Below are 15,000 nucleotides of genomic sequence, written 5' to 3' on the forward strand. Positions count from 1 at the left end.
AATAATAATAATAATAATAATAATAATAACAACAACATACTGGGGACAGTATGTTATTTCTTTCTAGTACTTTCATCACTGCATTAAGGACGTTCTGCAGCAATCACACATACCTGTCTTCTGCTGGCGTATGACTGGTCAAACAGCCCCTATGCCAAAACAAGACTCCCTCCGGAATCCCAGGGAGATTGTCTCTACTGTTAGATTTGATTTATTCTAATAAAGAAAAAGACACAAAACTCAGCTACCACTTCTGCGGTTCCTGGAGCCAGATCCATTTAGCAATCTGTCGGTGATGGAACGGCTGGCAGAATGGATCCAATGTCTTTAATTAGGGAATCTAAAGAAATAGAAGCCGAGTAATGTGTCGTCTAAGGATTCCGGAGGGGCTAAGGTCCCCGATTAAGTAGCAGGGGGGGCCTATCATAGGTTTCTGGGTAGCCTTGAGGCTACTGTTTTACAGAAAGAGTCTCATCCCGAACTTAGCTACAGAAGCCATGGGCCTCAGTTTGACTGAAAAACCCTGCTCCGGAGCTTCCCGCAAAAGCCATTGCAAATTACAAGAGTTAGACAAGTAATTACGTACCTTTATCTCATTGGAATCTGCAAAAGGTTTATTGCTCTTGCAAGATCTGGGGAAATAAAACAATGGAATCCTCAAAGAACTGTCAATCGCTCTTATATGATGAGACGTGATAGTCTTTCATTTGGGTTGAGAGGGTGAGGGTCGGGGAGGAGGGAAAGTGGGGATAGTAAGATAAGTTAGGAGAAAAACGGATAATGAAAGAGTTAGACATGTGTGAAGGATACTGGAAAGGAATAAATCATTTGTAAAGGGTCCAGACTCTCCGGACCCTTAACCACCTTAGATGAATTAAAAGTAAAATTTTTGTGTGCGTTTCTTTCTGCCCGATGTCATGAAAAGAGCTCTTGTACTGGAAACTGATCCTGTACAAGAGAGTATGAGGATGGAGACTCTGTTTATATTATATATATATATATATATATATGTAATAACTATATATATATATATATATATATATGTATGTATGTATGTATGTATATATAGATATATAGATATACAAGATGTATTATATATATACAGTATATATATATATATATATATATATATATATTATATATATATATATATATATATATTCAGTCCTCAACCAGAATTTCTCTCTCTCTCTCTTTCAAATATAATTTTTCGACAAGTCAGATAGTCTTCGCTTATTCCTGTACTCTCTCTCTCTCTCTCTCTCTCTTTACTTTCACTTATCCTCTTATACATTTAGCCTTTTCTCCTCTCCTTCCCCACTTTCTGCTTATCCCCTCTTTTACTGACAGTTCTCACCTTTTCCTTGTTCACCCTTTCTCTCTTAACCATTTTTTTTTCTATTTCCCTCACAAGCATTGCATTATCCCTGTTATTCCTTTACCTTTGCATTCTTATTCATCCTTCCCTATTCCACATTCCAAACGTTGCACTGCTCTTCTTCTTCTCCCCTTCTTTCTCATTCACCTCTACTATTTCTTATTCTACGTTTGCGTTATTCCTCACCTTTCCTCCTCTCCTCCTCATTCATCCTTTCTATTTCCCTATTCCAAGCGTTGCATTATTCTTCTTCTTTTTCTTTCAGTTATTTTCGTTACCGTAATCTCTCGCCCCAAATCCTCAGGATAAACAGGAGTTAGTCCAAGACTTCGAGGATTACACGAATTGCTTTGACAGGACCAATGGTCCCTTGGGGCAAAGAATGGCCAAATTGAACACTTCTTCACAGAGACCGTTTATTAGAGGTTGATTCTCAGGTATTCGACAGTCTGCCATAGCTTAATTTAACTCATTCTTTCGTTTAATTATAAGGGATTGTGATTTACAGATAGGCTATACCGTATGTTTCCACAATATATTATTATTATTATTATTATCATTATTATTATTCAGAAGATGAAACCTATTCATATGGAACAAGCCCACAGAGGCCACTAATTTGAAATTCAAGCTCCCAAAGAACATGGTGTTCACTGGGAGGAAGTGAGAGGAGGTATAGGGAAATAATACCGGAGAGAGAGAGAGAGAGAGAGAGAGAGTATTCATCTACGCAATAATATGAATACAAGTATATTTTCAGCATTGAGCCGTTTTCACTAACGGGGGAGAGGGGGGTCGTGCATTAGCAAAAAACACATTGCTCACCGTCATATTCATACTTTCAACTATTGAATCCACCACATGAGCCGCTTCATAAACAGAAGGCCCATCAGCAGGTTTACGAACGCTACTACACACTGCGACATTCACAGGCATCTTTGCACGCGCTCTCTTGTTTCCTGGATATTACGGCCCTTCAATCCTGTAGTCCTTTCTCCTAACACTTGCGAATTATACGCTCTTTCACCAATCAATCGTTCTCAAATTTTTCCATATATGTATATACAGTATGTGTGTGTGTGTGTGTGTGTGTGTACCTTGAAAGGAGATGTTTCTTGGAAAAGAACAATGATCAGCCCCACATCAGACTTAAACCCCACACACCCCGCCACTTTTCCTGGACATTAAGGCCCCTCAGTTGTAACACTTCTTTTATGCCATATATATTTAGTACTACTCTACGCATTCCTCTCCAAATTCCTAATAACACTTTCCACATGACCGAGCCATCTCAAAAACCTGATCCATCTTTTCACCTGTGCTCTGCCTTATACAGTTCCTTCTTTGTATCTTCACATTTTTCACCCTCTAAAAATAATCTTCTTATGATACACAGGCTACGTAAACAATTCATATCTAGAGCTTTCACCCTTCTTTTTTGTATTAAACATCCCCACCTCACTTCTAAAGAGTTTTTCAAAAATCCCTTCATATATTCCAACCTTGGGTCCCAAGTTTCGTCTCAATCTTTTGGACATACCCTGCTACTGTCCTTGCTCCACCTATTCTGTTATTCATTTCATATCTCTTACTACCATCCGAAATATTCTATTTCAAACACCTACACGAATTACTTACGTTATTTCACTTTTTATGTTAACATTCACTGCTCAAACTTCCTGGTTCCCGCTTTCCCTCATTACCTTCCTCTTCGTTACATTTATTCACAACTCTCTCAGAAACACTTCAAAATTCTTTCACTAGTCCCTGCGGTTTCTCTTTGCTTTCCCTATATTGTCAGCCACTCTCTCTTTTCCAGACTCTAGTGCGTGTTTAACTTCGACTTATCCTCCGTAACGCAGACTCTCAACACATTCAACCTTGCCACACTATCATATCTACCATAAGCTTTCTCTGTGCACATGTATGTCACGTACAGCTTTTCCCTTTACTTTCTAACTTTTCACAAGACGTTTCTTTTACAAATACTCTTCCCTTATCAACCCTCTTGTCATTTGTCTTACCTTCACAATTAAAATCATACTATATATCTAGCCGGGTAAACTACGTAAAGTTATGCTTCTATATTTTTCAGCCTCCTCTACCACCTTTGCCCTTAATCAAAGAAACTGTTCTTATTCGTACCTATTCCTTTGGAATCTGTTCTCATCCAGACATACTTTACATACCTTGGGTAGCCAATCGATCACTCTCTCACCAACGTACCACAGCATCATGCTGGCAACCTCATCAAATGCTGGTGTCTTTCAATGTTCAATTGAATAATTATCCTTATAGCATCCTCAACAATAATTTTCACAGGCATTCTCAAACTTATAATACCCCCTTCCACTCTAAAACCATTCAACTCTGCTTCAAAATACTTCTTCGACCTACAGGAGCATACTCATCGGGCAGCCTGTCTCCATTAATATTTTTATTAAAAATCCATTTGCTCTTTAACTTTCCTCTCTGCATTTACTTCCTTGCAGATCAACTTCCTATTCTCCCTGCTGTTCTTGCTCGCATTTTCCTCCTTTTTTTATTATGTGCCTTCTTTTTGTCTCCCACCTTCTTGACCTCCTTGTCCATCATAATGCATTCCTGTACATAACTTCCTTTCTGTCTCGCAACTGCACCTCCAAATTATCTTATTTTCCTTCAATATAATTCACATCTCTTAATTTCACCACTCCTGCCTTTATTTCCCAACCTTCCGAAGGCCACAAACATAACTGATGGCTCCTTGAGCCTATGCTAAAATTTTACTCTCTCTTCATATGCTCCTTCAACTACTGGTCTTGAACCAAAGCCCATTATTCATCCACTTCGTCCTTCAATTACCTCCTTATCAAACTAACTAACCTTTTTTATGCTTGCAGCGACGTTTTGACATCATCTTATCCAACCAGAACTTCCATCTATATTAACAATCATTTCAACCAAATAATGATCAGAGGTACCTCCAGTCACTACTCTTCTCACCACTGCATCCGTCAACCTGCTCTTCCATCTACTCTGAACTAATAATATTAAAAAGCTGCTCTTTTCCTCACCATTTTCTCTTGCCCAGATCTCTCTCTCTCTCTCTCTCTCTGTCTCTCTATATATATATATATATATATATATATATATATATACATACATTATATACACATATATGTATATATGTGTACGCGTGCGTGTATAAATATCACTATAAACATAATCAACAATGAGCAGCAAAGTGACCGGGTATATTTAGCAAAACTTAAAAATACAGAACCGAACTATTCTCGAAACGTTAAATGAGCAGAGGCAAATACGACTAAGCAATTTGTATGACTTAAGCTAAACAGTGCAATTATGACAAAATATATGACTTTTAAATAAGCGTTAACGTGCTCATCAGTTTTACAGCATGTAAATGTTTACGGGCAAATACTGGACTGAAAAATAAGTTTAAAAAATGAACTGACTTCGTTTACCCTGCCTTAAACGGCCCTTTTTGAAATTACTTTGCTTGCTAAATTTCTCGTCTCCTTCCATACAACTCCATTTAAATAATAAATACGTTCGGACGGCAATGAACGCGATGAAACTTTAGAGAAGTAATTGAAATGTCGGTCGACCTCTTCACAAACCTAAAATCCAATAACCATTAACATTCAGTAACGGTAAAATAAAATTTTAGTAAATTTATATATATGTGTGTCTGTGTATGTGTACATGTGTATGTATCTATAACTGAATTACGAAAATATGGAACGTGATGAATATATAAGTAAAGACAAAATCCACGAGGGAAAGAGAAACAATGGAGTGCTGCCAAAGGTCTTTCGACTTGTAGTCCTTTACTTAGCAGTAAAGGACTATAAGTCGAAAGGCCTTGCAACACTCACTGTTCCTCTTTCCTTCGTGGATTTTGTCTTCTACATATATATATATATATATATATATAATATATATATATATATATATATATATATATATATATGTAATATATATATATATATGTTATACATATATATATGTACATATATATAATTATATATACAAACACACATCAAGTACCCCAATCTGCGATGTACTCCGATTGTTTCATATTTCTTATCTATTTGACGAGGTACATACCTTCATTATAAGCCTCGAATGACAACTAAGAAAACTCAGCTACTACCTGTAGATAGTAAGCAATGCATCAGCCTAGTTTTCCATTTCCCTCCTTTCTAAAGCAATATCATTTCCATGGACGGAACTTGGCCATATTTATGTACATTTCCATGGATGGGACTTGGCCATGCTTATGATTAGGTTTAGTTCTTTCACAATTATCTAATAACTAAAAGTCGTGGTACTGTGTCATAAGAAAATGTCAGATAGCATAAGAAGTTTAGGAGACTTTAATTGCATTCCACGCACCAAATGCGAGAGCACGCGCGCAGCATTCACACCTTTATGCCCTCACTTTCACTTCATTTAACGTAATTCATTTGCAACAATGAAGTCGCCTCATCTAAACGTCTAAATACATAAAACAAGGTACATAACACATATATGAAAGTATACTCTTGTTGTCCCTGCTATACATATTTGTCAGTTAAACTGACGTGGAATACGTACTCCATGGACACTGAGTAAATACTGAACACTCCTTTACGTACAGATGTTTAGATTAGGCTGCTCCAATGTTGTAAATGAATTACGTTAAAAGGAGTGAAAGTGAGAACATGAATATATATATATATATATATATATATATATATATATATATATATATATATATATATATATATATATATATATATATTATATTTTAGTATTTTCCTAGGAACTTTGCATCAAAAATTATGTCTAATCATTGTTTCTACGTTGCTGCATAACTGAAGTTACTCTGAATAGGTCTATGTCGCACAAGAAAGTCACACTCGACTTCAATTTTTGCCACCAACACTGGGTATATACTTGGTGCAATCCCGGCAGCAACGTGTTACCACAGATACTAGAAATTATGCTCGTGCTGCACCGCCTTCAATATTTCTCCTCTCATATTAGTCATCATTCGTCCATATCAACAAATTATGCTGGGAAAACTTCAAATACAAATGGATGTGTGAGCTGTACCTTGAGTGACTCGTGAAGAATATACTGAAAGGGAAAGTCACGAACATACGTGGATTACACCTAAGGAACTGTCAATATTACTAACAGATGTGACTGAACGTAATGTGGGTAATTCGTAATGATAACGCTGCAATACACTGACTGCACGCAGATATCGAAAGGTAACTGGTATAGAGGTATTACTGCATCTGCAATTAATGACGTGAGAGCCCGACCAAAAAATAGTTTGAAATTCAATTCATTTTCAAGTTCAAGTGTCAGACAATATGCTTTTGGCGTCGATGATCGTTGCAGCTGTGCCATGAGTCTGTAATGCTAAATCAATCAATAAATATCTTCTTCAGGACATTATAACATTGCCAGGTGTTTTTATTTATATCGTATTTGCTTACTTCTGTTTTATTTCTTGGTTTAAAAAACAATACTCAACGTACAATTTAAGTCTCGGAGGTAAACATTACGCGCATATTTAAATGTAGGTACGAACCAATCAAGGGCAAGGGCATTCCTATTGTTCAAGTAAAAGTAAAGAAAACAATGCACACTGGCCGGCAACACTGGCACAAATTAACTGACAATATCCAAACAAATGAGAAGATATTCAACACATACATTAGACAAATTAAAGTGGCATAATTTTCCTCTCACTTCTGACAATTTTAATTCATGAAACCACTTGCATCATTGAGTACATATATATATATATATATATATATATATATATATATATATATATATATATATATATATATACATGGTATTTGTATAATGTGTGTGTGTGTTTGTGTGCGTGTTTGTATTTTCTAATCTAATGGTATTTGTAAGATTCCGAGATATATATATGAAGTCCGAGATGTATATATATTCAAGTTCACTGTTATTACATATATATATATATATATATATATATATATATATAGATATAGAGAGAGAGAGAGAGAGAGAGAGAGAGAGAGAGAGAGAGAGAGAGAGGGGATCACTAAATCTCAATCTAACCTTGCTAAATCTACAGTCGCCACGGCTGACCGTAAACCAGACCTAACGTGTAACCTTAGGATGAAGCGATGCAATTCCCAAGTAAATATTTTAACACAGAGACGAAGTCTACCATCCTGTTTGTTTCTTGGGGTCCATTGTGACCCTCTGCTGTCAGGCAACCTGCCTTGTGAGGTAGGAAGCAAAGTTCTAAACACTGGTAATGCAGCGTTCACTTTAACTTGCCACAGCAGAATGTTTAGTCGGTATGACCTCTTGTTCTGGAATCATTATTATTATGCTTACCGTAGTGCGTAATTATACCGAAAATAGAAGACCGAAATTACGGATTACAACAATTTATTATAAATACTGCCGTTATCCACAACATCTGAATATTTTAAATGCCTTTTCATTTACTTTTACATCTTTCTCTGCCGAAATTTTAATGCCAGTCCTCATTTACTCGACCCATGAACACTGGAATTTTCTCCATGCCTCTAAGTTCCCTTGTTTCCAATACCCTCCCTTCTTCCTAGTGGCCGGATCACGATTGTTGGGAGACCTTACAGTTATCTTATAGACTTTACCGAACTTTCTTTTCAAAAGTATTAGTTTAAGTTCGCCAGAGTTAGTTGGCTGCTGGTTCTCCGGGCCATATCCCTAAGGGAGGGTTCTATTATGCCGGTTTCCATATCAAAAATTACCTTCCATGTACTCCATTTCTATTACGACGCGAATAAAACCTCGGCGCCCACGTGTATACCAGCTTTCGTTAGTGGATAATACTTTCCCTTCAACTGGGAAACCAAATTACCACACCCATACAACTAACAAGCAACGTCTGAGATCTAAGCAGCAATTATTTCCCTCGCACCTCTGAGCAAAGCAGAACATAGTATATACATTAAAAGAAATCCTCTTTCGGCCCCTCGCCCTCTAATGCATTCATAGAAAATGAACTCTTGCAAAATAATTCATTCATGTAACCTGTCAGTTATCATTAATTTTCCTTTGTACAAACCAGCGGACATGGAAGGTTTTATTGACCGCAACTTCAGGATAATTTGACCAGCAGATGTAGGGGTCGCGATACTTCATGAGAATGCCTTTTTTTCTCTCTCTCTCTCCTTTTAATTTGGATACTGTGAGCATGTGTTAATTTTATTCAAATGAAAAATTCATAAGTCACTTTGCTTTTTTTTTAAAACTGGCGCGCTTGAAAATTCTAAGTATTCCAAAAATCATACATTTTCACCGTTTTCTCAAAGATATATTGGCTATAATTATTTCTATATTCTTCTTTCTTCTTCACGATCGTCAGCGTCTTTTTTTCTATTTCATTCTTGACGATGCGTAGAAGAACCTGATTTTCCTTATCTGGAGGAACACAGAACTTTAATTTTCTTCGTTTTCTTCTTCTCCGTCATACCGTTACATTTTTATGCTCATATGTGAATCTACATCTAAAATGACATAAAAATGCCTATAAGGATATATATATATATATATATATATATATATATATATATATATATATATATATATATATATATATATATATATATACATACATACACACATACATATATATATATATAATGTACAGTACATAAATAAATGAGCTACAGTTTGATGAAATGTAACATGACTGCATTAAACGGCTGGTTATAATGCAGATAAATTATAATGGAGCTACGAAGTTTACACATATGTATATATATATATATATGTATTATGTGAGTGTGTGTGTATATATATATATATATATATATATATATATATATATATATATATATATATATATATATATATATATATATATGTATATGTCTATATATGTGCATGTGTGTGTGTAGTTTGAAGAAGACTTTGCACGTAATACTGATTGCATATGCATAGCCTACATCAATAATTAGTACTTATTTACATATGAATAAATGTATACAGTACTGGCGAAAAAAAAATTATATATATATAAATATTATATTCGCTACGACGGAATATTATAAAAGTACTTCAAGGTGATCATGTAAAAAATAGTGTTCTAGATTTTGAAACATATTTAATGTTAAAAATATCAAGACGGAATGAAAACGACACTCTGTACATTAAAGAATGGTGAGGCTTGGTGATATTAAAAGAATAAATGTTCCACTTTAGCTCGAGGTTAAAATATAAATGATGTCCAGTCTAGCTGAGGTTAAAATCTGATATCCATATTAGGTTGATGAGGTTCAAATATAGGTAATAACCAATTGATGATGGTGAAGTTAAAAAATAAGAAATATCCAAGTTAGGATGATGAGGTTAAAATATAATTGATATGCAATTCAGATTGATGAAGTTAAAATATAACTGGTATTTAACACACGTTACTGAGGTTAACATATAATTAATAATAAATTTAGCTCCATTTTATGAAAACTAAAGTTACCCATCCGTGTTCATCATAATTAAAATTCATAATCTTAAAATTTGCTTCTATTTTTGCTCCCTTTCCCGTGAGTAACCAATAATAATAATAATAATAATAATAATAATAATAATAATAATAATAATAATAATAATAATAATAATAATAATAAAGCTTTGCAAGGCGTAGTACTAACATTCCCAAAAATTTTATAACCCTCTACGATGTTCACTACGCAAGAGAAAAATCCGTGAAACCATATTATTATTTCAGATGATTTTAAATCACCACAATAACGAATAAAGTAAATGGAAGGCATTATTATTATTATTATTATTATTATTATTATTATTATTATTATTATTATTATTATTATCACGATAAATATGTATCATTTCAAACAAAATTAAGTATGGCCACACAAACATCGACAATGCCTTTCTGCTTTTGAGGAGTGATTTGAAAGCCAACAAGGAAATGATCAGAGCAAAGATCCGTTTTCCTTTGCAAAATAACATGACCCAATCACGTTAAAACTTACATTTTAATAAATTAATAAAAATATAAATAAATGATAAATAAATAAATAAATAAATTAAAGGGAAACATGCCTGACGAGCGCAAAAATACTATTCAATTTCTTGTGGAACAGCCATCAAATAAATACACGTAAGGCAATGAAGATGTGATGCCTGGCTTTAAGAAGTACATTAGAATTCGAAGTCTCAAAAGCCGACAAAATAATATGTGAAATATTTATCAGGTAGACATCAGAGTGATGAAGGCTCAATTATTTACAAAAAATAGAATCGAGGAACTAACGATCACAGCACTTGCAAACGAGAGAGAGAGAGAGAGAGAGAGAGAGAGAGAGAGAGAGAGAGAGAGAGAGAGAGAGAGAGAGAGATTTAAATGCATTCATATGCATGCTTTTTGTTTTGTCACCTTCTGTGGTCGAGACATTTTTGGCTGAATACCCTATTAAAGATAGCAATTTTTTTTAGAGTATTGTCTTTTTTCATTGGTTAATGGACACTTTCATCCAGTTATCATTGATCTTTCACTTTACTCTTGAGCTGCAAATTTTATTCTCATTATAGAAATCGTCCAGTCATTCTTGGAAAAGTTTACTTAATTTCCTATTAAGTAATGTATGAAAACTCCAGGAAAAAGATTCGAATATATTGTTCAACGTATCAAAACAATATCCAAATGTTCTCTATGATGAATGGAGATATTATTTGCATAATTTTTAAACTGCAGGTGTGTATATATATATATATATATATATATATATATATATATATATATATATATATATACATATAATATCAACTCATCTAGTGCTTTTACCAAAAAATTAATTCAATAAATATCATAATTTTCTCACTGAAGCGTCACAGGAAAACTATCAAAACTATCAGAAGTATGAAAGCAAAAAAAAAAAAAATAATAATAATAAATAAATAAATAATAATATCGATCACAACGTATTATCCAGACATTCAGTTGCTCTGTAAAGCAGACCAGATGTCATATGCTATTTTTAAAATTTTGTTTTCCTTGTTAATAATTATACCGAGAGATTCAGAGCAAAAGGGAAATATGTTATCTGTAAACGAAACAGTAATCTGCTCATTCATTAAGGGCTTATGGAAAAGGTCAAGTCTGCACGGTAAACATGCATTCAGCTCTCGTTAAAACAAAACGTAAAAATCTTCTTCTTCTTCTTCTTTTTTTTTTTTTTTTGTAGTCATTTCTTAAATCCAGGCATGGACTCATGCTTTGATGATACAAAACGTAAAAAATAAAAATAAAAAAATCATCACCAGATGACACATTCGTTTGAAGCTGAATATAATTATCTTGGAACCAAAAACTAAAAAATAAATAAATATATATATATAAATATATAAATATTTTTAAACAACATTAATTTCAGTTACCGTAAGCTACAACATACGTTTGTATTTATCTGCCCATCACAGCTTACAATTTAAGACTATTTACAGACCGTAAATATTCCCTCATTTTATTTCCGAAGGAATTTCACGTTCTTACAAGTCTGCCACTTCAAAAGTTTCTGAATATTAAAGTGACTAAGATATCGAAATGAAATTTCCTTATTACAGTGTTTTCTTGGTATCATCTTTTTTACAGGTACCTTTAATTTCTTCTTCTTTCATATATTAAAACGTAATTGAAGATGAAAGCCATTTATACAGAATACAGGATTCATTTTAATTTTAACCTCAGTACAAACTGGGCGCTGCTTCGGTGGCAAGAAGTGGACATTAAATGTTTTCATAAGTTACCATAATTCATTTGAGTGTCATACGGGCACTGAAATATAAGGATGTCTCTCAGCAGCTATTAGGCTATTAAAATATGAATCACAGTGTCTATTTTAAATTTAAATAAGCTGTGAAAAATAAACACGAATAACATTTCATAATATCACTGACATCCTTTACATTTGAAAAAGTACAAATGTTAATTTTACGATGTCAAATTATAAACTGAATTATTTTACTTATGATTTGACTACAAATTCATAGTTAAGAGAACAAAGGGAAAATGCATAAATATAAATATTAGGATCAAGAAAACAATTTCTACCAATTAGTAGTTATTATTATTATCATTATTATTGACGATATATAATTTATAACCTTTTTATACACATTGTGCTGTACAACTTTGGCGTTAGACACAGCCCCTCGCAGACTGTACACAACAGACCATAATAATTATAATACATACAATATTTACAAAATGAAGGAAAGTTCGGGGATCCCGTGACCGCAGTAACTAGCTTGGGCGTGCCACCACTGTCACTGGTTTGAAGACCGGGGGGCGCCCTCCCCCGCCGCCTCCTTCGCTGCTACCGGTACTACTGCTGCCACCGCCACTACTGACGACGGCGCCGGCGTTACTGCCGGGGCTGCTGGGTGCACCCATGCCCAGGCCGGGTATTCCGAGAGACGCTGCGTTGGGTAAAGCAGGACTGAGGCCACTTCCCATGCTGCCGAGGGCGTGCCCCAACCCAGCTTGAGACAACAGAGAAGTTCGATACATATCGTAAGGGGACATCGTCGGGGCACCTCCGATGCCCCCGAGTAGAAGGGATGGCGAGCCTGTGAGAGACGACGTAGGCGGCGGGACACTGACGGGCGTGTCCGACAACAGTCGATCCACACTGAAGGATGTGGGCGGATGCGGCGCCCCTGGGGTTATCGCAGTTGGTTTGGGTAAGCCAGACGGAGGCGCAGGTCCCGTGAGAGGATTGTGACTCGTAGGGAGGGCTGTGGAATAATAGGACGGCGGATAACCCCGGTATAACGCTGCCGCTGCTGCTGCAGCAGCTGCTGTCGCTTGCTGGTACAGGGGCGAGGATGCCAAGGTAGGCAGTGCAGCACCTGGTAACGAAACGGGCAACGTCCCTGGCGTGAGCGCGCTGCCCAATCCCGCTGCCGCCGCTGCCGCTGCGTAAGGCGCCAACCCGAAGGGAGGATAACAACCGAAGCGCCCCAGAAGGGACTGTTTAAAGGCAGCCAATCGATTCCTGGAGGCCGTCGTGGATCGACGCCTCAACTTGCCCGTGGTGCCCCCGATAAAGACGTCATCGGCGGACGGATCCAGCATCCAGTAATTCCCTTTGCCCGGGTCGTCGTAATGTCTGGGCACCTTGACGAAACACTTATTGAGGCTGAGGTTGTGCCTGATGGAGTTCTGCCAGCCCTGCTTGTTCTCGCGGTAGTAAGGGAAGTTCTTCATGATGAACTCGTAGATGCCGTTGAGGGTCAGCCTCTTCTCGGGGGACGACCGGATGGCCATCATGATGAGGGCGTTGTAGCTGAAGGGCGGCTTCTCGTGTTTCTTCTTCTCGTCGCCGTCCTTCTTCTCGCCGCCGTCCCCGCCCTTCTTGGCCTCCTTGCCCTCCTTACCTCCCGCGTCTTCCTCCTCCTCCTCCTCCTCCTCCTCTTCGTCGGGTTCCGAATCCGTCATGCCCCCGGCGAGGGGGCTGACGGTCCCCGTCACGTCGATGTCGACGTCCTCTTCGTCGTCCTCCGGCGTCGTCATTTCGACGTCGTCCATCAGCAGCTCATCCTTGGGAGTGGGAACTTCCCTCGGGATGTCTGCCGGGGCGTCGAGGGCGGTCTCCGGAAGGATGGAATTGATGGAGAAAGAGTGTTTGAGCGGTGTGCGAGCCATAATGACGGAGCGGGCTTCCCACAGGGCAGCGACACTGACCATCCTCACTTACCAGGGTATCGTGGTAAAGAAGGGCGCCTCTACACGCCTCGGCCCATCACAAGGAAAGGTTGTTAAACGAGAACGAGGGAAAATCCATAATTCTGCACCGGAGTCTTTTTGGACCACACAATCAAACGACACAGACTTCGTATTCTCTGTAGCAACGGCTTAGCGGTAACTGTTGGGCTCTAATGACAGGGACACCTTCATGTACTGCCCTCCCAGTTCATTAGTTAGCCCCGCCCAAGCCCGCCCCTACGGCTCCCAGTGAGCCAACCGGTTTCCTAACCCCGCCCACTGCCATAGTGGCACTGCCATTCGTCCAGTTTTATCTCAGGGGCGGGACGGAGGCTGACGCACCCTCCATATTGAGTTGTGGACGTGACCCGATCTCTATAAAGGAAATTTCATATCGCCACGACTGTTGCATTCCAAACACCGCAGCACTTCACAAAGAAAACACGTTTAGGGGAACGCAACCTCATAAGAATCCTCAATATCATGAGACACTCACTCTCTCTCTCTCTCTCTCCCTCTCTCTCTTTTCCTCTGAACACAGCACAGACCTCGACACAGACACTGGATCTTGTAAGAAGAGGCGTAGAGAGAGAGAGAGGCCTTCGAGAAAGCAGAGAGTGATGGTATCTTTACAGAGAGGAATATGGTGAAACTGGTCTTTAACACGTCCTCATTTCCCCCGTAGTTGTTGCCACGGGGTGTTCCTTGTTTATTCAATAAGCGCGATAAATAGGGGCTGCAGTTGGGAGTATATATCGATCGATCCCTGAGGGGTAATCGCCAGTGGGAACGTAGACAACACCTTGGGGGCAATTACCACGATGAATTAATATGTCAGTACGCCTAACAAGTT

General features: G+C 37.4%; 1 protein-coding gene and 1 long non-coding RNA gene across 2 annotated transcripts in view; both read right to left on the reverse strand.

The window, feature by feature from the left end:
• Positions 1 to 15,000, reverse strand: part of LOC136835133 (uncharacterized) — a 338,270-nt gene that overhangs the window by 194,596 nt on the left and 128,674 nt on the right. The window lies entirely within an intron of this gene.
• LOC136835486 (fork head domain transcription factor slp1-like) lies at positions 12,491 to 14,345 on the reverse strand. Its single transcript, XM_067099057.1, has one exon. The coding sequence runs from the start codon at positions 14,127 to 14,129 to the stop codon at positions 12,684 to 12,686; it is 1,446 nt and encodes a 481-aa protein (XP_066955158.1). The 5' UTR covers positions 14,130 to 14,345; the 3' UTR covers positions 12,491 to 12,683.

The sequence above is a fragment of the Macrobrachium rosenbergii genome, chromosome 55 (assembly GCF_040412425.1).
Source record: "Macrobrachium rosenbergii isolate ZJJX-2024 chromosome 55, ASM4041242v1, whole genome shotgun sequence".
NCBI classification, from domain to species: Eukaryota; Metazoa; Arthropoda; class Malacostraca; order Decapoda; family Palaemonidae; genus Macrobrachium; species Macrobrachium rosenbergii.